Genomic DNA, 25,995 nt, shown 5'->3' on the forward strand with positions numbered 1-25,995 from the left:
AGTGGGAAATGAAGAGGATAGGGAGGAATATGCCAACCAATCTCTGGACAGACAGAGGAATTTAATCGTGTCAGAAACTCTCTGTGACCTGCCGCTGGAGACTAAGGTAAGAAAGCACCAAGACATCTGACATTTTCTGTCTGCAAAACATTATTTTTAATCTCTAGTCTTCAAATAAATCATTTAACACAGAGCCATCATCTGCACAAACAGGTTTTAGCTGTAAAATTTACACAAGCCAAATTTATTAAAGTATAATATGCAGACATGAGACTGGGCTCGCTTTGTAGAGAATTTTTTTTTTCAGTTCCAACTGTGTTTTCTTCCCATGATGGTCCAGAATATTTTTCTTCAAAAGGCACATTTAATTGTGTGAATTCAAAGAGAGAGAAAGAAAAAAAAAACTTAAAACACGTTTTATAGTTGTGTGTTTGTATTCAGATTGTTTCCTGGTGTTGGTAGTGTCATGTCAGCCTAATCCATTGGGAGGCACAATTGTACACAGAAAAAAAAACAACCTGACAGGTTTTTCTCTCAATTGTGGGCAGATAGTTGTTGCTCAAGCCGTTACATGTTGCATAAAAAGCTTAGTGGTCTTTTGAAGTGTTTGTTTCATAGTTTGGAAATTTATAGGGAATTTTATCCCTTATTAGCTTTGTTTGGGGTGACTTTAGTTTCTCTAAGAAGCTGTTTTTCTTAACACTTTATTAGATCAGATGGCTTTTGATCCATTTTTTCCCCTTCACTTCATCACATTATATGTATACTTTGTCTCTGATGCTTCACCAGTTGAAATGGTTCAACTTCTGTGTCATTACACAATAACAAGCAGTCTTAGAAACTGCCTTTTTAATTGTAATTTATGGTAGTTACTCACTACAAGGTATTTATAGATCACTGGTTTTCCATGGCCAAAGGACTTGCTTTACCAACTCGTAGTGACGTCTGTTCCATAGTGTACAGGATAGCTGAAAATTCATGTGACAATTCTTCTCAATACACTCCTGGTTATATCTCAGGAGTCTTCTACATTTCTGGAATAATTCTGTTTCCACTGATCTACACACCGACAACTTGGGCTGGAAACTTATAATGGTCCCAGTGGGCTCCAATTCTCTCTGTGAGTTGTCTTTTCAGGTTATCACAGTCTTGCAGCTAGCTGCTTTTTTCCACAGTAGGACTGGATATTTCTAATGGCTGAGAAGCAAATGCTCAGTAAAGTGTCCCGACGTGCAGTTTTACACTCTGACGTAAAGTCAAACACATGAACTAAAAGAGAACTGAAACAAAATGGATCAAAGTTCTGAGGATTTTCCTCTTAATCTGAAATCTTGGATATTATTTACTATTCTGTCTACTTTGTGCCATTTTCATCATCAAATTCATTTATTGTTTTTGTGTATTTAAAATTGGACTCTGCAGCTTAAAAGACAAGCAAGGCTGCTCAGAAATCTAGTAAACTGCAACCAGTGACGATAGCAGGACCTCGCCATCATCAGGCTGGAGGCTAATAAACACTTGGGCTTGGTTTTGGACGGGTTAGAGAAGAAAAGAGGTTTCAGCCATATCTGACACTTGGTTACCAGAATGTTGGGCTGCAGGGCCGCCACAATGGTGCCTGGAGCTAAGTGTCCTTGTTGTAGAACCCCAACAAAGTGATTAAATCCATGATCTGTCAGGTCATTAGGTGACTCGAGATTGAATGACTGCCTGCTTGTTGGCTTCTGTCCAGATTAAAAGTAACCAGGAAACTCAATTAAAAGGAGTTGGACTGGAGGTCTTGAATCCAGAATCCTGGATTAAAACACATAAGCTGGCTCTTTTGCTAGTGTCCGGTTGCATGTTTGCTCCCTGGAGGCTGGAGGTTCCTCCTGACACACAGAAATATCAACAGATCTGACAAATCATGCAGCTGAAAGAATGATCCTTCATCATCCAGTGCATTTTGGTTCTTTGCTGCTCTTCTCTTTCAGGACAAAGCTTATCAACACTGTTTTTTTTTTCCAAAATGCTTTAAAGGGAATTTTCAACCTGCTGAACGCACTGATAAGATATTATCTCACACATTTAACAGTCTGAAAATGGCCTTGTATTGGTCTTTTGTTTTTTTTTAAAAGACCAAGTTGCTGTCTGACTGCCTGTCTGCCTCTCCTTCCTGTCTCTCCTGCAGTCCAGTTCACCTCCACCGACTCAGATGTCTGGCAGAAAACTGCCTTCTCCAGGTAAAGACCTCAACTTTATCACCCAAAAGTTCACCTTTCAGCAGCGACAGCCAATACAAGATAAACTCTGCCAAATAAAACTCTTTGTAGCTGCTGATGTGGCGTGCAGGTTGTGTGTAAGGGGTTGTAGCTATTAATTAAAACATAGATAAAGTAACTAATTAATAAAATAATTTGATTCTTATAATCTCTTAAATAAAACACAACTCAAGGAAATAATCTTGTTTTAGTGCAGATGGTATATTTATAGGGTACTTTCTAAAAGATAAGACTTTTGAAAGTAGAAATAAGATAATTTGCAGCTCCATTAAACCTAACCAGTGGACGGCTTATATATTGAACTTACTTGGGATACAAAGGAAGGCAGCAAAAAATGTTTTTTTTCTTTGCGAAAGAACTAATTTGAGACGATAATTCATCTAACATCTGGTTTGTGAACAGCCATTAGGTGGTCTTTTGTCCTAGCTAAATGGAAAGCCCCATTATAGTAACGATTACCTGATGTGCCCTCATGGAGATGGTGCCAAATTAAAATCTAAAATTACCCTTATGAAGCACACAGACTGGCTGCTTCGTTACAGTAAAGGGTGAAATTCACTTTTGGGACTCAAATGTGACTCTTTTCATTATAACTTGCAGATCTCACGGAGGGATCAAGTGGCCAGTCCCCTGAAATCAGAAGAAACAGATCATCTGCCAGCAGGAGGGCTGACAGTTGGAGGGATGATGTGCCATGTAGGTGTAAGTGAGCTAGAATAACCTGATTTGTGTCTGAGTACTGAAGAAAATGAATATGCCATCTCTGTAATTCCCTCTGTGCATGAGTCATCCCACCATTTCCTTCTTTGCTATTTGTCCTGTGATGCACCCAGTAGATGGCTGCAGACTGAGCTCTCAGCAAACTGCTTCAGTAGGTACAGTCATAGATGGCATAGGCATGATTTGTGTAGCCTGTAAATGGAAAAACATATATTAGTCAATTTTATCTATTAAAATTAACATGCATTAAGTGCATGCTTGACATCTTTACTTACACTCGTGTTAACTAGTTAGTTGCTGCATACCTTTTTATTTATGGTCAAGATGTCATAACATGAGTATATCCTGATAACTTTACAGATTAAATCTTTATCACATTCAATACAAATCTTTATGCCAATCTTTTATATTTAAGGACAATATGTAGTGTAACGAAAGTATGTTCAGATGAATTGACTGGAATAGCTGCCATGCACTCAGCTCTATGTGCTCTGGATCGCATCTGCACATTATGTTGGCTACATTAAAGAAACACAATTTAGCAGATTAAAGTAACACATGATCTCATCTGTGCTTTCTTTTGAGATGTCATTATTTTCTCATGTACTACCACAAAAATGACCACCATCAATTTTTTTTCTCCTTTTTTCCTGTTAAAAAAAATATTCATGCTTCCTGTTTCAGCCACAAAATGTACGCCAACCACTGACCAACCCAGACGTGTCAAAAGCCCCAAAGCTCCTCCCCACAAGTCTCCGGAGCTCGGCCAAATGTACAGTGAAGTACGCAAGGAGAAGAAAACACGGATGGAGGAGAGTCTGCAGCCGGAGATCAGCCACAGCAACGCCTCCTCCAACCAGAAGTCTTCTGCAGGTAACGTGGAGGAACTGGTGCAGAGCGACAATGTGAGGAAAGTGAGAAAGATAAAAAGGAGTGTCAGAAGGTGTTCAATTAGATAGAAATGTAAAAGAAAAAGTCAGTTCCAGTACTCACTGGTGTGAGAAGGAGCTGCAAGAAGATGCAACTTCGAGCACAGCTGCATCTCTTCAGCATCAACAGAAGACAAAGTAATGAAATGCTTCAGTAAAGAGAAAGTTTGGTGTCATTTTCTTGGTTTGTGTGTGTGTGCATGTGTGTGTGTGTGCGTGTGTGATATATGAGTCTTTTTAAACAGCAGCATTTAGTCGTGTGTCTGGAAATGATCTAGACTAGCGCCTGTAATGCCTGCTATGATTTCAGGCAGCCAGGCAGAATTACAGAATTTGAGACAACATGCTCAGGAGCTGGTGGATGAAAACGACGCCCTGAAACTGACAGTTCACCGTCTGAATGTGGAGCTGAGCCGCTATCAAAGCCGCCTCAGACCACCGTCCAGAGAGGAGGTTTGTAGTACAGTTATTAGGCCACTGTAGGAAAAAGAACTAGTGCTTTTAAGACAGCGGAATTTATTTTATTTTGTTCTTTTCTTTTCTTTCTGTTCCTTTCCTTTTTTTTCTTTTTCTTTTCTTTCCTTTCCTTTTCTTTTCTTTCCATTCCTTTCATTTCCTTTTCCTTTCTTTTCTTTATATTTTTCTTTTTCCTTTTCTTTTCTTTTTTCCTTTCCTTTTCCTTTCCTTTTTCATTTCCTTTTCTTTTCTTTCCCCTCCTTTCCTTTGCTTATATTTTCTTTTTCTTTTCTTTATCTTTTTCCTTTTCTTTTTGTTTTTCCTTTTCCCTTTCCTTTCCTTTTTTTCTTTTTCTTTTCCTTATCTATTTCTTTTTCCTTTTCATTCCTTTTCTTTTCTTTCCTCTCCTCTCCTTCTTTTTCTTTTCTATTCTTTTCTTTCCTCTCCTCTCCTTTTTTTTCTATTCTTTTCTTTCCTCTCCTCTCCTTTCCTTTCCTTTCCTTTTCTTTTCTTTCCTTTTCTATAAACTACAAGGCCCAAACAAATAATTCCCACTAAAAGAAAGGTCGCACTGTAGCATTTTGTTGGACCATCTTTATCTCTGATTCCAGCAGCATTCTCTCTGTCTTTGTTCCAATAAGCTTTTGAAATGTCACAAGATTTATTTCCATGCCATGTTGCATTAATATTTCACCATGATTTTGTATTGATGATGAGAGAATGCAATCCCTGCACAAAACCTTCTTCAGCACATCCCAAAAATGGTCAGAGGGGTTCAGGTCTGGACTCTGTGGCCACCAATCCATGTGTGAAAATATTATCTCATGTGTGGAAATGTTCTTACTTTCACTATTAAATGTTGCCTGAGGTCTACTGTTGTTTAAAATTAAATTAGGAATACTGCATTAATCCACTCAGGTGGATGTATCAAGTTATTTTTAAAGTAAGGAGCAGAAGTTTTCCATGTCAGCATCAGGTAATCTGGGATCCACCTCATGGTCTTTTGAAGGCAGTCATGAACGTATTTACACCTCGCTTGACTTGGACTTCTCTTCTCAGCCTGGTTTGGTGTTTGTGACTGTGCCCCTGGTTGAAGGTTTGGCTAAAAGTAGACCGATATGAAGGGACTCTTTATGACTTACCCTGGAAAGGAAGTTTGTGCCTGTTCACAGTAAAAGATTCAGTTTAAATACACAAATAAGAGCTTTGGCCCAACAACCAGCTCACCTTACAGTAATACTGTCTATCTTCTGTCTCTTTCTGTTTTCATTGTGTTGCTAGAGTGTAATTTAACAATTTTCTATAAAGAATTATTACTCCCCCCCCAACTTTGTATTCACAAGGCTTTTAAGATAGAAATCCAGTAAGCTTCTTTGATCCAGTACCCTGCTGAGTGAAATAAGGTTTTCTTTTTGTCCCTGCCTCCATTTGATTTGTTAAAGTAAACACGCTTCCCATCACCGTCTGTTTCTGTCCATTCCACCATGTCCACGCCGTCGTGCATTTTCAGACTGCAGAAGAAAGCCAACCTGTAGTTTTAATCATGGCTACCTCATGCTGTGTTTTCACATCAGGACATTTCTTGTTCTCGTGCAGTGCATCCTTTCACTGGCCTTCATTAGTCATAGCTGAAGTACTACTGGACAAGAAACCACCAAGAATATATGTGTGTGTGTGGGTATACACATATATATGCGTGTTTTATATATATATATATATATATATATATATATATATATATATATATTTATATATATATGTATGTATGTATGCATGTATGCATGTATGCATGTATGCATGTATGCATGCATGCATGCATGCATATATATATGTATATATATATACATATATATATATATATATATATATATATATATATACATATATATATACATATATATATATATATATATATATATATATATATATATATATGTATACATATATATATATATATATATATATATACATATATATATATATATATATATATATATATATATATATATATATATATATGTATATATATATATATATGTATATATATATATATATATATATATATATATATATATATATATGTATATATATATATATATATATATATATATAAAACACATACATAATAAGTTTTAGGTATTTTAAACATGGAAAAAACATGTTTCGATAGATTTTCTTTACTTTGTTTTCCTTGTTATTTGCTTTCATGTGTGGAAACATTTAGGGACGGCTGTATTGATGAAACAACGGCTAACCTTGTTTTTTTCCCTGTCTCTTACTGTTGCTCATGCAGAGCGCCAAAGTCAGTGGGTTGCCGAAGACGGGTTCTCCTCCTCCTTGGCTGGTCAGCTGGTTATTTGTTTGGAATAAACATCATATGGAAAATGATTCACATTCATGCAGGTTCATTTGCATGATTTCTCTTTGTTCATCCTTTTAGCTTGACATGAAGTATTTCTGCCCTTTGCTGCTGGCTTACGAAGACAGGATGAACGAGAAGGATGAACTGCTGCAAACCTCTGAGGTGAGGCAATTGGGATTTTTTATTTCTAGTATTTTGCGTTTTCTTGCCTTCAGTCATCCGTCACCTCAGTATATTGTAACTTTAAGTTTATAATATTTTTATTATAAATATATATATATTATAATATATTTAAGTTATAATATGCAATAACCTGAAATATTTCTCATGACTGATGACAAAAAGACCCTCACAGAGCTAACTCAACATTTAGTTCTTTACCATCACGGTGCGGTGTGCATGGAGACCAGTCAGGAGGAAGGTGGGTAAAGGAATCAGGAATTTATTGTCAGGGGTACAAACTGATGGGTATTTATTGAACTAAGGGAACGAGGAGCCGGTGGTGCAGTCAGCACAGCAGGTGTGTTTTGAACAGGAAGTAAATAGAAAATACAAGCGTGTGCACTCTACAAAATAAAACATAAAACCAAAAACATCTTGGAACAGGAACTGAAGAACAGACAAAAACATAAATAAGCAAAACTCATACACCCTCACACTTCACTTGTATTTATGTCAAATCTTTCTTATTAAACACGGGGAAAAAAAGACTAGAATTAGAACAAACTGTTAAAAATTAGATAAATAACAATAAACTAAAAAACATTTTTTAAGCTGCTTGTTCCACTTAAGGGTCTTGAGAAGCTAGAGTCTATCCCAGCAACCCTGGACAGGCTGCCAGTCCATCACAGGGCCAACACAGAGAGACGAACAACCACTCACACACACTCCCAGGGACAATTTAGCGTAATCAATTAACCTAACATTCATGTCTTTGGATGGTGGGAGAACCCGGAGAGAACCCACGCATACACGGGAAGAACACGCAAACTCCACACAGAAAGGAGTTTGCGTGTTGAGGTTTTAACCTCCCCCCTTGCCGAGGTTTGACCCCACCATGCAGCCCTCATTAATGAAAAATAAATAAATGAAGTTAGAATCAAATATAAAAGACCAGAAGCTGTTTGTTGCAAATGTTTGCAGATAGACATCACAGGAATTAAAGACCAACATAAATCATAAAAAAATGAAAACCGTGAGAAGCAAACGAGTCTCCTCAGGTGTTTCATACGGGCAGAAAAACTGTTAAAGCAGGAAATCAGAAATGACAAAACACACAACTCTCACATCGCCCTGCTCCGATGGCATGACAATATCTACTCTCACATCTGGCTGCACCATCCAACACACGTCAAGGTTGACATGTTGGCATCTGGAGCAGTTGGAAGGTGGGAAACACAGCTGTTTCCTTCCCAGCTGCTCGCTGCACACATCCTGGCTGGGAGGAACAGCTGTAAGATGTGAGAAAGGGATGAAAGAGACAAGCGGCGAACCAGTCTGAATCACAAACATGGATGGTAGGCGCCTTTTTTTTGTTTTCTTTGCTGTCTGCAAGTTAAAGCTTCGTATATTTCTCTTTCCATTATTGTCGTCTGTTTGCTGCAGGAGGAGGTGAAGAAGTTGCGTGTTCACGTGGAGGAAGTGGTCAAAGAAAATGAGAGGCTGCAGGAGGAAATTGCCGGTATGGGTGTTGTGAGCCAGAAGGACTGGTAAGACCAAATATTCTGTGTTGCTTTGGACTGTTAACATCTGCTTTGTAATCACTGCTTATTATCTTTATTATCGTCTCACTGCTGGTTGTTTATCTTTGTGTTTTGGGTTAATCACGTGTTTTTACATCAATTTAAGTTAGGGGTGGGAAAATCGAATGGAAAAATAAAAAATTAGGATTTTTTTGCTTCACAATTTTAAAATAAATTTTTTAAACAAAAAAAATATTATTTTTTTTTCAAATAAATAAAAAAAAATCCATTATAAAACTTTTGTTATTTTTATTGTTTTTATTCATCTTTTTACTTGTCTTCTATAGCAGCAGAATGATGGTCTGGCTACTGTGTTGTTTTTTCTGAACTGAAATTAAGATAAATGACAAGTTTTATACATTTATTTTGTTTTTAATTTACAAATATGAGCAATATTGAATAATTGTGAGAATCGCAATTTAAATTGAATCAGCACCCAAAAAATTCGAATCGAATCGAATCGGAACAAAAACATATCGTCACAGCCCAAGTATAAGTACAGATATAGGAAAACATCTGCATTTGTGACTTTTATACTACACTGTATGACATCAGAAGAGCCAGATAACTGCACTGATTTTTATGAGAAATGAATTTAAGTCGATTATTCAAATTTATTTTGTATGAAAAAGGAAAAGATTTAGGTCTAATTTTAAAGAGGATGTCTGCTTCCCAAACCCAAACTGAGAGCTAGTTCAATGGGAAAAGGGTCTGATAAAACACAAAACTATGAAAACATGCCACGCACAATTCATCTGATTATGAATAGATATGAATGTTAATAGAAAAGTAATCTGATCTGAGTCTGTCTTACGCCTCTGTTTTAGATTACTGGGGGCAAACGTTGTATTTATTATACAGGCAATAAAAAGAAAGTAAAAAATCTGAATACATTTAGACTATAAATGCAGTTTTTGGTCAAAAAGCTAAGTTATTTCCTTTTTAAAAACAAAAAACAAAGCATTTCAGCAGCAATTAGTAAATTAGTGGTGACAATATTGTCTTATTTATTTACAGACGCAATATCTCTGTTTCTTTGCACAGTCAGCAGCTTCAGCAGCAGGCGTATCGGGTTTTACAGGAGAATCAGACTCTGATGGATCAGCTGGAGGCTCAGCATGTCAAAGCTAAGGCCAGTCACAGCAAACACCAGTCTGAAGGTATGTAATTTTAATCCATTTTAAAAAAAACTCTGAATAATAAATCTCATAATGAATAAAAAAATTCCTGAACTGAAACAGCTTTTAGCCAAATTCTTGTGTAATATGCCACCCTTTTCATGACTCCTTTCTCCTCTGAAGTAACAAAGGTGTCCAGGCAACTGATGTTGCTGGAGGCAGAGAAGCAGCATTTGCAGGAGGACCTTGAAGAGAGCAGGAGGGAGGTACAGAAACATGTGAAGGAGATTCAGCTTCTGCGGGCTCGCCTGAAGGATGCCGTCACCTGGGACGAGCACTGTGACATTGCTGGGAAACTCAGAAGGTACCACACTAAAAACGACTTAACCAGAGTTTGAACTGGTCTATTCCATGTTCCAGATTTTTCTTTTATCAATAATCATAAATAAATAACAAAGATCAACAGAAATCTTAATTTCTACATATTCATGTCATTAAGTGTGATATGTGTTGATGGTAGAAGGGTTCCTGAAGCTCAGATGAATGTCAGATCAGTGTTTACTCTCATCAGTAATGATGAATGATGGTGGAACACACAAGACGTGTTGCAGAACAAGTTTACCCAAACAAATGTGGGAAAAAGGTGGAACATCATGTCATGACTGTACATATTTGGTTGTATGTTGTTCTCCAGATGTTGTGCATGATGTGCTGTAAAATGTGACCTTTTACTGTCAGACAGCTGGAGCAGCAAGAGAGCAGGAATGTCAGTGAAATGGACAAATTGCTTGTGAGGGTTTCCAAGCTGCAGGAGGAGAATATGAGTCTGGCTGTGGACAAAGCCAACCTGACTGCTGATTTAAAGACAGCGAGGGCTGAGCTGGAGCTCTGCAGACAAGCTAACAGGTGGGTAATATGAAGTCAGTCTGCTATCACCTCACGCGTGAAACCTGGAGAGCAACAGGAGCGCCTCCATGCTGGCAGGAGAGAGAAGTGGGCTGACTCTGGTTGTGTTTCTAACATGATAAAATTCTGTTTTTGTTGCATTTCTAATATGTGGGATAAAATCCAGCTCAGAGGAGAAAAGAACACCCAGGTTTCTCAAACACTGAGACGGTTTAATGTTTTGTCTTTTTGGGAAAATGTCTCTCGTCTTTTAGGACCAATAAAAATTCTGTTTTTTTACTCGTTAAACTGAAGGAAATTCTCTGTTATCCATGACGTTACATCTAAAATACAGTTAAAAGGACATTGAGAGGCTCTGTGACATCACGAGACACAGTGATGCAAAGCTGTGCATCATTTGCATCGCTGTAAAAAATCAATGCCATGTCTCCTGATAAGATCACCACGTTGGAAAATGTGCAGATTAAAAAGAAATAGGCGTAAAATTAAACCTTTGTGAATCCCATGTTTGATTTCATAGATTCTCGAGACGCAACAATGACATGAGAGGTGAACCCAAATCTCATCGTGTGTAATAAAATCTCATATATATATATATATATATATATATTTATATATATATATGCAGTGTTCAGCACGGGATGTGGCCAAAGGACGTCCACTTCTAGGCCTTTCTGTGACTCTTCCAGTCTCTCCATATCTCTGTTGCAACCTGCTGATGACACTCTGTGACACTCCAAGCTCAGTGGCCACTTCTGTCTGAGAACGTCCTGTTTGAAGCATCGCAATGGCAAGGGACTGTTGTTCCATTGTTAGGTGTCGTCTTGGTCTCATGATGTCAAAATGTGAACAGCATGATGAGGACAACTGTTTAAACACCAGCTCTAATTGAACCAGGACATTTATTGGTCAATTCAAGGATCACACACCTGCCGTGATTTTTGCCGTTAAGCTCCTTGTTAGAGAACAGCAACTTGTGCAAAATTTATTGAAACATTTAACAGTTGGACATGTGCATTTAAAAGCTTAGAGAAGATCACATTAAGTTCACCTGTACAGGTTTGAATGCATTTTGTGAACAGTGTATATATATATATATGTATATATATATATATATATATATATATATATATATATATATATATATATATATATATATATATATATATATATATATTTATTTATACACACACATATATTATATATATGTATATATATATATATATATGTATATATATATATATATATATATATATATATATATATATATATGTATATATATATATATATATATATATATATATATATATGTGTGTGTGTGTGTGTGTGTGTGTAAGTATTTCAACATGCTGTGATTTTGCAAGTTTTCCCACTTAGATATCATGGAGGAATCCGAAATTTATTTCTTAGGCGCATGTCCACTGTAAGAGACATAATCTAAAAGAAAATCTGGAAATCAAATTGTAGGATTTTTTAAAATAATTATTTTTATTTTACCACTGCAAATAAGTATTTGAACACCCTAGAAAAATCCATGTTAATATTTGTTACCATAGCCTTTACCGAGGTCAAACATTTGTTGTAGTTGTTCACCAGGTTTGCACAGACTGCAGGAGGGACTTTGGCCCACTCTTCCTCACAGACCTTCTCTAGATATGTCAGGTTTCTGGGCTGTCGCTGAGAAACATGGAGTTTGAGCTCCCTCCAAAGATTTTCTATTGGGTTTAGATCAGGAGACTGGCTACTTTATACGTTCCAGTATAAAAAATACAAATAAAGGCTTCATAAAAAAGCTTATAATTGGGATTTTCAGAGGCTCCATATGTTAAAAAAATCTACTCTGATGTGGAAACTCGCTCTGCACCCTGTGGACTTCATCCTGAGAATAATGTGGAGTTTCTCATTGTGAAGTGTGAATTCTGTCAGAAGGTGTTGGATTAGCTGGTTATGTTTTCATCTTGTCTGTACAGATATCTGTGTCTCAAGATATCATGCAGTCATGTCCTTGTGTTTTTTTAAATCCCTTATTTATTTTCCTTTACCCCAGTTACATGCTCCAAAACCTCTTCTATCCCCCTTTTTCCTCATTCTCATTCATTTTGTACCCGTCTTTCCATCTGTCAGAAAGGCAGAGAGGAAGATGAGTACGCTGAGGAAACAAAGGGAGGACTGCGTTTTAAAGGAGGAAAACGTTCGGCATTACCTGGGATCCGTCCTGTCTGTAGCAGAGCACATTTCAAAGGAGAGAGACCAACTACTGAACATGGTACAGTTTAATACGGTGCATTTTATCTATCACACACTCATATCTACTACACACCCCATCTCTACTACACAAATTAAATGAGTGCTTCTTTACATGAGGGATTTTTCTGCTTAGCTCCAAAGCTGCCAACCTAGCCAGGATTCATCTGACGGCTGAGCTGAAATCCCACCGAGGTTCAGCACGTCTGACTCAAGTGTAGCATCATTTGTATGGATTGTCACAGGTGTGCAAGCAGGAAACAGGAAGCAGCTGACTCTCAGAACACAAAATTACATAAAGGTCTGAGTCGTGTGTTACAGCAACAAAGAATCAGACAATTTGGCAAACGTCAGATAAAGCTGCACCTGAAATATATTTAGGAGCAGCTGTGCAGCATCTGGCTGATCTGTTAAGGAAGAAAAAAACAAACAAAACCTTTGATGAACTTTTGGATGTCGTTCATCAAAGAGTTGGTTGTCGTCTTCTTGTGTGAGATGTTTATTCTTCGTATTGGCAGTGAAAAACATGGAGAAATGTAGAAATACTGGCAGGTGATGGGAATGTGACTGGCGTGCCTCCCATGAAACACTTTTTTCACCCCAGATCTTCTGCCATCTCGTTTCCAGAAAACCACAGGAACATCTGATAAGATTAAACACTCTTGTTTTATTTAGGGGAGCCAGAAACCGGCTCCCTGCAGTACTTTGTGCTTCTCTTTGTTGTATTCTGAGAGAAGTCCCAGTTCAGGCCTGGTACAGGATGGGTTGGTACTCAGTTTTTTGCTTTAAGAGACTTTTTTGGTGCTATATTACGGATCCAACCCCTTTATCGGTCACTTTCCATGTTTTCTCCCTCTGAGGAGAAAACATTGTAGAGGTAGTTACAAGACAACCCAAACTGCTTTACATAAAATGTTAAATGCATTACAGCAAAGTTCAGAGAGACATTAATACAATGACAATTACAATTTATATTTATTCAACCTTTGCTTTGCCAGACATGTGCTTAAGATCAAATGATCTTTTGTATGAGCACGGCCTGACCAACAGTATTAATTTATTTTACAAACTACTTGACCAAAACCAGACATTAAGTCATCTTGGAAGGAAAGTTATAACATTAATAAAAGAATAAAGAACAGGCTGAATAGGTGTAACAAATGATAACACAATGAAGGTTATTCAGCTACACAAAAAGTAGACATGAACAGAAAAGGTATCCAGTGTTTATGCAACATAAACAGTTTTATAGCCTAACTATAGCCTAAAGAATAAAAAAAACAAAAAAACAAAAAACGTCCAAATTAATTGTAATTAAAAACACCCAATCTCACTCCACATCACTAAATCCATTTAATTCTTCATCCTCTGTGTCACTTCTGAATAACAGCGTTGACAACCCTCTCCCGCTAGGCCGGCTTATCCAATGGGCATTATGGGCACGGGCCCAAGGGCCCACACCCATTGTGGGCCCATTTAGGGCATATATCAGCAGTTTGGACATGAAACAATATGTAAATAAAAGCCAGATAGTTACCACAGTGTCTAGTGTATTGCTACTGGTACCACTGGCTGCGAGATGTTAGGAATGTCATTTCACAGTGTATCATTCACAATGTTATGTTGTGGAACGGGGCACCTAGGACACTCTTGGCCTGTGCACTTTTAATCCAGCCCTGCTCTCCCGCGGCATGTTGTTCAAGCACCCACTGGTGAACTGGTTTCTCTAGCTGTGGCCATCTAGCTTTGAGCCTGCCATTAGCTTTTTTTTTTTTTTTTCTCATCACCGTAAGAGTAGCCTCCACTTGACGCCTGTATCGAACAAGTTTCTCACAAAGTGAATATGATTTTATTTTGGTGGGCATATATGTTCAGTCGTTCTCAGTTGTCTTTGTGAGCTAACATTTACTGCTTAAATTTTTATTTGTTAAGGAGTAGGAGATATTGGTGCGCAAGTCTAGAGTGCTCTCTTGTGGCTGTGAAGTTACATATATTTTTTCATGTATAAGTCGCTTTGGCGTATAAGTCGCTCTGGAGTATAAGTCGCTCTGGAGTATAAGTCGCAGGAACAGCTCACCTATCGAAAAAAAATTCGTCTAACAGTCTGGAAAATATGGTGTATTAATTAAGACAAACAGTGGGTAAACCACTGGGCCTTCGCTGCTTCTGGTTCCCAGCTGAAAGTTGTGAATAGAAACAGAAATTTTTGTCTGGTCTGATGAAACGCGGCCGTCACCGCGAGTCCCGCTCCTGCAGATGTTTGTTAGCACACATGCAAACAGCCTGATAACTGTTGCAGTTACTGAGATCCGGTGTTCAGGTTGGAGTTAGCAGCCGTCTTGAATGACGTCAACACATCATCCAGTGTTTCTAGTTTGTGTGACCGTAACAATCAGGTCAGTAAAATTAAGCTCAGTCTTTCTCAAACTGGGGGGCCCAAGATGTTTTCAGGCAGTCGCCATACTCCATCCATTGTCTTAACTGCGTAGTCCAGGTGTGGGCAACTCCAGTCCTCGAAGGCCGCAGTCCTGCTACAGTTTAGAGTTTCCCGATTGCAACATGTCTGACACACATCAGACCTAATTAGCAGACTCATACAGATGTTGACATCAAGCTCTGCAGTAGTCTGCTGATTACCCAGCGATTTGAGTCAGGTGTGTTGGAACAGGGAATTTCCAAACACTTGCAGGACTGTGGCCCTCGAGGACCAGAGGTGCCCACCTCTGGCTTTGTCAAATTAAGGGTCGCTGGGAAGCTGGAGCCTGTCCCAGCAATCGTTGGGCAAGAGGCAAGGTACACGCTGGACAGGTCGCCAGTTCATCGCAGGGCGGGCTGACCTATTATTGTAAAATAAATAAATAAATTTGATGTTTCTATTGGTGCTGTCAACGTGTTGAGTCTGCAAACACCAACGTGTTATTTTAGGGGTCATGGCTCAGAAAGGTTGAGAATCACCGATCTTCATCACTGTCATCTGAGTTACAAACAGGACAAGAAGCAGGTCGACTGTGTTTCATCACAGATGCATTCAGTGACTCATCTTTGTCTTTCTTCAGCCGTTAACACATCTTAGATTCACCTGCACGTTTATAAGGAAACTGTGTTGAGGATTTCAACAAGCTCTGTTTTTATAGCAGATTAGGAAAGTTAAGGAGCGTACAACGAATGATTTGTTATGCAGAGCTCTTCAGTGCTGCTCTGTCACACATGATGAGGCTTTAAACTGCTGAGTGGGTCCAAGTGGGTTGTCAGCTGTTCTCATCAAAACGTAGTAAATCACACAGGCGCCATGTACAAGAGAGTACATACTTCCCTGGAAAGCTGTGATTTCACGAATTATTTATTCAAAGCATTTTACACTAAAGTGACCACAGCTGGTGCAGTTAAAGACAGTAAATACAGTCACGGCCACTTTACTGGTTCCGGTGGGGACCGTTTGGGGTACACTGTAGTCATCGTCACGTGCAAGAAAGCTGTTTGATGTGATCCAAGCTTCATGATGTGGGGATTCATCCTGGAAAAAAAGGTCTATTTTGTGCAGATGAAGGCAGGATGCATCTAGAATTGAAGCGATAGTTTATCACAGAACTGATGAAAAATGTATTTATTGCTATTTTTGAATGCCAATACAAAACAAATATAATACTTGATACTGTTTTTGACAGTGATGAAAATGGAGGTAATAATAAAATGTTCATAATTAAAACTTTTTAAAGAGGTAAACTTCAAGAACAAATAAACGCTGGCACAAAGAGGACCTTATATAAACTTTGTATTTCTGATAAATACACGATTTGATCACAGACAGTCAGTTTGCTAAAACTACCTTTGTTTTGTTCTGGAGGATGTTTGGGCACTAACATCTGTTAGGGGGACGAGGTTGGAGTTTTTGGGTTTCATTATTTGTCATTTTACAGAAGTAAATAAAATAGGTTATGGGACTGCCGTCTCTTGTTTTAACCAGCAGCTGGTCGTAATGGGTAGTAATGGTTACTACCACCACAAAGTGGCGCCAGTTTACCAAGCTGTTTTCCAGCCACCATAAAATATCAGACGCTTCATTATTTCTAAACTCTGGGGCAGCGCGTGTGGTGCTGTGAGAGTAAATGCTAATGCTCAAATAAAAGAAAAACTCTGAGACAACGAGTTTTATTATGTACGATTAAATGTGTTTTCTGTTTACATACCCATCCCTGAAGGTCTTTTTTTAAAAGTAGCTCGACAGGAATGGCACAAAAAGGGATGACTTGTAGCAATGAGTTCCAGTCCAGGGAAAATGACAACTATCGCTTCATCACAGTCAGTTTATTTATTTTTAGGCAGGCAATAAATAAATCCCAAAAACGTATCATTTTGTTTTTCTCATCACCAAACCTGCCGGTCCGTCATGGTATCAATGCAGTGTTATGGTATCAGTAAAGCTGTCAATGCTTCTCTGATGAAATAATAATTAATATGAACTGTATGTGTTTATTTCCCACAAGAGCTGACAGAGACTTCTCTTCTTTTAAACACGCAAACAAAACAAAAACACTTTTTTGCATCATCACTGTGTCTTCATCATCTTCGAAAAGGGCCCTGATGGTTAACGGGTTAAAATAAAGACAGTTTGATATTAACTTGCATTAACTGTCTTTTGGTAGAGACAGTCACAACAGTGCGTTGTCAAACATCAGGCTTTATATGTAAAACTAACGGGAACCAATGAAAATGTTAAACTCAGCTGGATCTGAGGGAAGGAGACTTTGTCTTGTGAACATAGACAAACTCAGGTACTCTGACTGAGAGCAGAGGCGTGCGCTGACACCACATCGGACGAGTAATTCGTCAAGCAAACTAAAGATGTTTAGTGAACAACTGGCAAATAAATATCCGCCTATGTTTGGAAAAAGCTGTTATGGGGTGCAGGAAATAACTTTACCATCTTTGAACAACACAATGATTAAGAAGTGCTGAATAATTATTATCTGTTCCTAAATAGTTATCAATGACTGCAGGTTAGTTATTGTAACTGAACATTGCATTTCACCTCATTTTCTTCCACTTTTCCTGTAATCCTTCACGCCCCTCTTCCAAACGTGTGTTCTGCCCTCCCTGTGTTTGTTTCCTAGCTCAGTAACCCTCCTTTTTCCCTGTTTACCTGCCCAGGCTGCGGTTCTCCAGCAGGAAAAGCAGGGGTTCGTCAGCAGGATCGTGAATGGCACCGCTCGGTTTGGCAAACTACAAGAAGAGGTGAAAGTAAGTTTTTTCTCGCGACCCTGAAAAGTCCATTCATGGCACAACATTCACACAGTATGTTCACAAAGCCTTTTCTCACTGACTTGTAGGGTGTTTGCTTGTAAAAGCATCTAAATACTCTGGCCGAGAACCCGTAGCCTGCCCCGCTACACTGGAGACAGGTTGTTAGTTCAGTCCTAACCCCTGCTGTGCGGCAGTTTGCGAAGTTATGCATTTCGCCAAGCTGGTGCCTCCACTGATCAGATTGAAGCACATTTTCAGTTTATTTTACTCAAGATAATCCTCAAGTGCAGATCTTATTGATCAGCACACTCAGTCGATAAACCAGCTCCTATCAGCCCCTACCACTCAGAAAACATAACACTATTTAACAGTTGTGTCTCTCAGATTGCATCTCTCAACCTGAGTCAGGGCTCGTTTAGCTGAACATCTTTACCATGTGAGGAACGGACAGAAAAACGCTGCCAGGATCTTAAAGGTGAAGACAAAACCATCATAAATGTGACGCTATACCAGCATGAAAGCAATGATAAGATGAGTGTTGTTTGTACTGCTATACTGTAATGTTTAAAAAGCCGTGCGAACATCCACATTTAAGCTACATTTAATGGACAGATATGCAGGAATGAGTCATGTATGCATGACTCACTCCTGCCAGTGATCAAAACATGTAATGATCTGATGATGGCTGCTCGGGATATTTGGGTCAGAGACTGGATAGCAGTCTCATTCTTTTCACCACATCCTTTCGTTTGACAAACTAAAGCAATACGCTGATAACATCTGAAGTATAACAGCTTATTCAAGTGAATCACCATGGCAACATTTGAGCGTTTTACATAAAGTGCTACATTGCTTTGTGTCTTAACCCTGAACTGTTGTCTGCAGCTCTCTGTTCATTCCTTCTGTGCTCTATCGTCTTCATGTTGCGCTCCGTGTCCGGCAGTCCGAGTCCGGCAGTCCGAGTCTCCCAGCTTTCAGCAGCTGTTGTCACTCAAGAAATGGCAGGAGGGGAAACATTTCAGTCCTTCTGACAGTTTTATCAGGATTGCCATAGCAACAGAAAAGAGAGCGATGTCTCTGTGTGAATACGGGGAGTTAGGACAATTTAACCTTTGAACCAGAAAAATGTTAATTGTGCAGAAAGACTTTTCTCTCCTTCCTCTTTTACTTCCTCCTTTCACACCTAATGAAATTATACTGAATTTAATTAAATGAAAAATACTTAATTAATCCCTGAGGGAAAATTCAGATGTACGTAAGGTAGTTTTAATTTTCTTTTTCTGTACAAGTAAAGGTTTTTCTAGATTGAATCATCCTCCTCTCTTATTCCCAACCAGCCAAACATGAAATCATCTGTAATTTAATGAGGGAATTAAACTTGTCCGTAGCTGTGCTGCTGATGTTGCTCTAAACAGCTTATTAATGGATTTCATTCACATTATCAGTTCAGTTTTTTTGTTACAATACAAACCTTTTTACAAGGCCTGTAAGTGAGGCTGTTGGTTCGTTTTTGACATTTGTATCTTAACATGTAATAATTTTACTGCTATGTCAATTTAAATAATACAGTGGATGCTCTTTTTGTTTAATTTTTATTTAATAATCCTCATGTCTGTAATCTTATCACCACAAATCACTCACTTTAACATTTGCAGATCTACAACAGAACAGCAGGTGTTTGGTGTAAACATGCAGCGCCTTCTGAAAGTATGTCGATGAAATTAAGGCATTTAGGACAAGGTGTTTGGATCTGACATAAAAAGGCAAGCATGAGAGGAATATTACCTACTCAAAGGCTGTGATGTTGAATGCAGTGGTCCTAACTTTCTGCCCAGGCATTCCTGTCTGCATGGCTTTTCCACACATAAAAGGGCAACTTGTGTGTTAATCTGATGAGATTGCATCTGAAGCCTGAGGATAAACACCAACATGAAAACAAGAACGCTAACAGACAAACAGCAAAGCTGTAATGAGAGGAAATAAAAGAACAAAAAGAAACAATGATGGAAATAATCAAAGCATGGGGAGTTCTGAAAAATAGCCATAAACAAAGAAAAGAGGATTTGAGAGTAATTACAGGCCTGGCCCCTAGATGCTGGACTAACATAAGTGGGATATCCCAACCATTACCTGGGTTGACTTGCCCAGACTTGCAGTCCTGATTAGGGATCCACCGATCCAGTTTTTGGGAGTCCCGATCAAATATCTGAAATTTGAATATATTCAGATACCGATATTTGCCGACAACAAATCTGTTCATGTGAACATTATTGTGACTATGGTTATTATTGCTGTTATAACTGTGTAAGATTTCATTAAGCTGTAAATTTTATATATTTTTATTTTGGTACGTTTTACCCAAATACAACTAGACATGTGCGAAACAAATATCTCACTTTTAGTGTAACAAAAAAATGTCACATTTTAACATTTATGGCATTTATTTCTTTTAAAGCATGTCCGAAGCATGTCATCAAACACATCTGCACTGGTTTGACTGGTGTGGTATCAGCTGTGGTATCGGTACACTTTTATTAATACCAAGTACGAGTACACACACATGGTATTGAGCCGATACTGAAACTGATATCGGTTTTAGTGCATCCTAGTCCTAATAAGCGGTACTAGGAATCTGGTTTTCACCTAAAGGGTTTGCAGCGTCTGACTAATCACAGACATGGAAGAACCCTGCAGAAAAGCTACTTTTCCCAGACAAGACACTCCGTAGCAACAGGAGGGGATGCTGGCAGAAAATTCATGAGAACATGAATTTTTCTTTTAAATTGTGCCATGAAACAAAGTTGTTTCATCATTTTGATCACATAATTTCACTTTATCATAGCACAGGCTTATTCTTTAGAGGCCATCAGGTGGCAAATGTATTGCTGTCCATCCAGTAAAAACACTGTCACTGGGGACGTCAAAAGGATGCAACTACCCCCAAAGACTCTTTCTCTCCTTCCCCCTTCTTCCTCGCGTGATCCGCACACAAAATGTCCTAAAAATGGGTGTTAATTTTTTAGGAAAACTGACTGGTCAGGAGGTGGTGCTTTTATATTTGTTGCCAGAACATAACCTTACCGGAAGCAGGTAAGTTACCATGGCGATTTACCACTGTAAGCGCTGAACCGGCGTCCTAGGACAGAAAAACCCAGGATTAGACCTGAAGAGATCCTGGTACGAGAAAATCCAGCTTTGTAGTACAGTCCTCTGGTCACGCTAAAGAAAAATACAAGTTGATAACAGAAAAAACACAAAACCTTTAGTTTCTTCATCCTGTATGTGTCATACAATAAAACAGCAGGTTCTTCTCCATTTGTGCTTTCAGATTAATATATTAAATATAATAAACACAGTCATTACAAAACAAAAGCTCCTATCAGTCACACCAGGCAACAGCAAGGCAAAAAGAAACAAACAAAAACCTCATGCCAATAGTAGAAGAGTAAATAATTAACAAATCCAGCACAGTGGAAGGGACGGCGGATTAACGTAATTACACATGATAAGAATACTCATGGGGCGTGATATTATTGTTACTAGTGTTTTTATGGGCCAGGGACTGAACGGTCATTGACCTGTCGCACCTGCCTCTGAGGGCAGCTAGTCAAACAGATGACATGCTGGGTGAGAGGCTCATGGAGGGCTGCACCAACCCGTGAAACTTGTCTACATGAGATATTCCAACATGTAAAGATAAATCACAGTCCTGGAGCAACGGCTGAGACTAGGATCGACATTTACCGCAGAGATGAAAAGCCAGAGGAGTTGACAAACTCTGATAATTGATGATTTCATTAATTTTAATGATTAAAGTAAAGTGAGAAAGGTACTCTTTCTTGGCGACGAATGGGTCTGTGCTTCAGGCATGGAAGTTTAAATATCTCAGGATCTTGTTCAGAAATCGTGGCAGCATACAGAATGCAGTAATAAAGGTACTGCTTTTGTTGTAAAAAGGAAGCTGAGCAGAAGGGGGAAACCTTCGGTTATCTGGTCCACCTCCTTCCCACCCCTATCTATGATGATTAAATGTAGGTGGCGCTCAAATAGACAAGATAACAAGAGGATGAAGAGAGTTTCCTGTGAAGTTTTCAGAGTTCAGGTGAGAAGTTCAAGCATCTGGAGGGAGTCTGAAGCAGGAGACTGACAGCAGACAGCTGAGGTGATTACGATACTCCCTGGTTATCTTGCTATAGAGGCTTTCTCTGCACATTCAGGTGGGAGGGGACCCCGGGTGGGCTCACAACACACATCCATCTTGGACTGCAAACACCTCCATATCCCAACAGGAAGAGTTGCAGAGTGTCACTGGGGATGTCTGGGTTTCTCTACTGGAATTGTTTCCCCACTACCTGACCATGGATGGATGGATAAATAGATGGATGAATAAATGGATGGATGGATAAATAGATGGGTGAATAAATGGATGAATGGATAAATAGATGGATGTATGTACGGATGGATGGATGGATGGATGGATGGATGGATAAATAAATAGATAGATAAATAGATGGATGGATGGATGGATAAATAAATAGATGGATGAATAAATGGATGTATGGATGGATAAATAGATGGATGTATGGATGGATAAACAGATGGATGAATGGATGGATGGATAGATAAATAGATGGATGGATGGATGGATAAATAGAAGGATGGATAAATGGATGGATGGATGGATAAATAAATAGATGGATGGATGATAAACAGATGGATGGGTGGATGGATGATAGATAGATGGATGGATGGATGGATAAATAGATGATTGGATGGATGGATGTGTGGATGGATAAATCCACCACAGCAACCACCACACGCTGTTCCAAATCCAATCCACCCCACCCTCGTGTGGAAAAGATGCATTTTCTAATATTATATTTTATCCTTTATTGGTTGCATATTTATTCAACAAATAAGGATATAAAATTAATTATCAGTATTTTTTCTTAACCTGCTTCAACGTTTGTGTCACTTGTGGCAGTTTGAGCTCCTGCCTGCAATGCATTGTGGTTTGTATTGACATGTCTAGTGACCATCGACGCTCACTTCTTTTCAAGATGCATTGTGGGTAATTTTGAGTGGACCACTATTTTCTCTCTGGACATTCAACATTCGACACACCTAGAAAGTGACTTGACCACTATACAGGGCAAAAAGTGCAGATGTTCAGGCACAGCCACTGTCACATGTTTTATTTTTTTTGGGGGGGGGTTGTGTGTGTTTTTGTTTGTTTGCGAGTTTCAAAGCCCTAGAAGAGAGGTTTCTCACAGTTCCTTGTGGTTAATAAACGGATTCCGGTATTATATCAGAAAAACATTGACAGCTTCATTGATACAATAGCATACCGGCGGGTCCGTCATGCGCAGATTGAAATATGAATCATCAAACAGATTGTACAAGATTTTATTTTAAAAACACATAAAAACAGCCCGGGGCGGAGCACCGCTGGTTAAGGGGTTAAACTGATGTAGGAAGAAACATTGCCAGCAGCATGAATTCAGAGACGTTCAGGAAGATCAGTTCTTCCGTCCTCAGTTTACAGATATCCTGTAACAACGCAGTAAGCTGACATCTACAGTCCCACCGAAGCAGTTATCCGTGACAGTTGTGTTGAGCTTTTTGAAGTTCCTGAAGAAACAGATTTCCATGTAATGAGATAAAGAAAGCTGCAAGGATAACATCCATCACATCTGGAATAAGGAAGTTCAACGTCAAAATGGTTGTATGCGTAAAATGAGATATGTACCCACAGCATGATACTGGAATTAAAATGTCCAATGTATGTGAAAAGGTAAGAGTCAATTTTAGTCCCATTGATTATATATTTTTGACAGTGTGTAGTAAATGGACAGGAAAAAAAGGCAGAAAAGTGTTTGGTTTTTATTTGTTTATTTGTTTATTTATTTGTTTTTATTTGTTCCAGTTTAGAGATTGATTGGTACAGAGGGTTGTTAAGTATTGACAAACCTTGACCTTCACAGTGAGAAAAATCCAGTAACTTGGTAGCAGTTGCAGGTTTATTTGTCTGCCTCATATAGCAACAGAGTTCGGTTCTCATGTGGAACTCAAACCTTTTCAAAATGACAAGAAGCATCATGAAAAGGTACTGAAGTGGCATTGACGGGCTGATTAAAAGGCTGCAAATCTCTCCAGTGCATCCCTTAGACTAAAGCCTGAAAAGCCAGGTGCAGCATCTTTCCATTGGCCTCAGCCCACATCCTTCCTGTGTAATGTTATCAAATTAAATCTCAGCTTGTATTACTTCATGGATTTCTTTCTTTTGTTGCTCCACTTCACTGAGCCCAGAGGTAGTTTAAAATAGAAAATGCACATTGCTTCTTTTTTTCCCCAGTTTGAGCCTGTTCTGCTCTCTGCAGCTCACTGGAGTATGAAATGACAAGATTGCCTCAAAAGATAAGAAAAATCTTATAAAAAATAACTAAATCCAGGAATAAAAAGAAGATGTGCTAAAAGATTGAATATGAAATTTATTAATTGTATATCCCTTTTTTTTCCACGATTCTTTTCCTGATTGATTGCGCTTTCCTACTTTCATCATTACTATTCTTCAGCTTTCAACTTGCAGTTGCTTTTCCATCTCCAAAAAGCTTTTACCGTTTCCCCACTTCCTGCATGCTACCCCCCAACCTGCAACCTCTATCTGCCAAATCGGTCACACTCGCCTCCGGCACTCGCTTACCACTTGAGAATTTGATACAGGATGAATATTAAATCCATGTACACACTAATGCTGTTGTTCTGACATTTAGAAATGAGGACAACATAATGTGGCCGACTTCTGGTGTTTGGTAGTTAAACCAGGATCTAGCAACAGGTGTGTGTCAAATGCAGGAGCAGGGAAAGCAAATGAAAAACAAAAATCATAGAAAAGCACTTGGAGAGTGCAGATCTGCACCAAGCAGCTCATTTCCACCCATATTATGATTTCCAGCCTGTTTTATAGTCCAGGGGTGGCCAACTCCAGTCCTCAAGGACCACGGTGGAAAAGGATAATTAGCAGACTGGTGCACAGCTTGATGTCAAGCTCTGCACAACTCTGCTAATCAAGTCTGATGTGTGTCTGGTGTGTTGCAGCAGGGAAACACTTGCAGGACCAGAGTTGGACATGTTATTTTATACACACATAAAATTGTTGCATATTCCACTAGAAGCAAAATCTTTGTTCACATTTTTGTTCTAATTTTGACCCTCAAACATTAAATGCTGCCAAATTCCAGCACGTACTGCTTTCTTTTGAGTGACTGGCTGAAACCGCAGCTCGTGATCACCATCAACCTGCCATGATCGTAGTGTGTGTTGCCACCGAATGAACTGAACGGGCAAGATTTGTGTGCTACCTGAGAGCCATAAAGAGACAGCAGATTGTGACTTCATTATTCATATCCAATTAAAATTCATGCCACTCAATCTCCAGGAAACACCTGAAAATGTTGAATTTTTAACCAAATGCACGTATAAATATAGCCGGGCTACAGGTTTGACCTGTGCTGCTTGACGTCAGCGTGGGATGGGACTTTTTTTCCCCAATTTAAAATTAGATTAATTTGTTAGGTAGCTTGTAGGTCACATTAGCATTCGTTCCTTCTATTTACCTTCCAACACTTATAATTGAAGAAATAAACTAATCTTCAACTCATTTCTGGATCAGTTTAACCAATCAAGCTGGAAAGCTATAAAAAAAAACAAAAACAAAACCTAAATAAACTGATTTGGTTACATAAGAGCTCTTTATCACTGCAGCTTGTCTGAATAATTACACCACTTGTGGGCTAATTAGTATCTTTACAGAAGTAGCTGCTGTGTGAATGGAGAGATCACTGGATCACCCCAAGTAACTCGGACACGGATTCGCCATACGAGTAAAGGTCCAAACTGGTTGTTGTTTTTAGATGTATTGAAGAGGAGACATTTTTTATACAACCTGATGTGGCACTCGGTTCAGGGAGATCAAATTCAGGGTCCCGTTGATATCACGTGAAAAACAACAGAATA

The 25,995-nt window shown here is 38.7% G+C and overlaps 1 protein-coding gene across 1 annotated transcript in view; it reads left to right on the forward strand.

Moving 5' to 3' along the window:
• Positions 1-25,995, forward strand: part of cep89 (centrosomal protein 89) — a gene marked incomplete at both ends in the record, with an annotated part of 80,123 nt that overhangs the window by 2,045 nt on the left and 52,083 nt on the right. The window contains 12 exons of the mRNA XM_079256887.1: positions 1-106; positions 2,171-2,222; positions 3,666-3,854; positions 4,221-4,363; positions 6,660-6,710; positions 6,807-6,890; positions 8,334-8,437; positions 9,515-9,630; positions 9,772-9,952; positions 10,327-10,494; positions 12,619-12,760; positions 17,887-17,976. The exon at positions 1-106 is cut by the window's left edge and continues 87 nt beyond it. Coding sequence (XP_079113013.1) covers positions 1-106; positions 2,171-2,222; positions 3,666-3,854; positions 4,221-4,363; positions 6,660-6,710; positions 6,807-6,890; positions 8,334-8,437; positions 9,515-9,630; positions 9,772-9,952; positions 10,327-10,494; positions 12,619-12,760; positions 17,887-17,976 — 1,426 coding nt within the window. The remainder of the gene's footprint in view (positions 107-2,170; positions 2,223-3,665; positions 3,855-4,220; positions 4,364-6,659; positions 6,711-6,806; positions 6,891-8,333; positions 8,438-9,514; positions 9,631-9,771; positions 9,953-10,326; positions 10,495-12,618; positions 12,761-17,886; positions 17,977-25,995) is intronic.

The sequence above is a fragment of the Telmatherina bonti genome (assembly GCF_933228915.1).
Source record: "Telmatherina bonti genome assembly, chromosome: 1".
Classification (NCBI taxonomy): Eukaryota; Metazoa; Chordata; class Actinopteri; order Atheriniformes; family Telmatherinidae; genus Telmatherina; species Telmatherina bonti.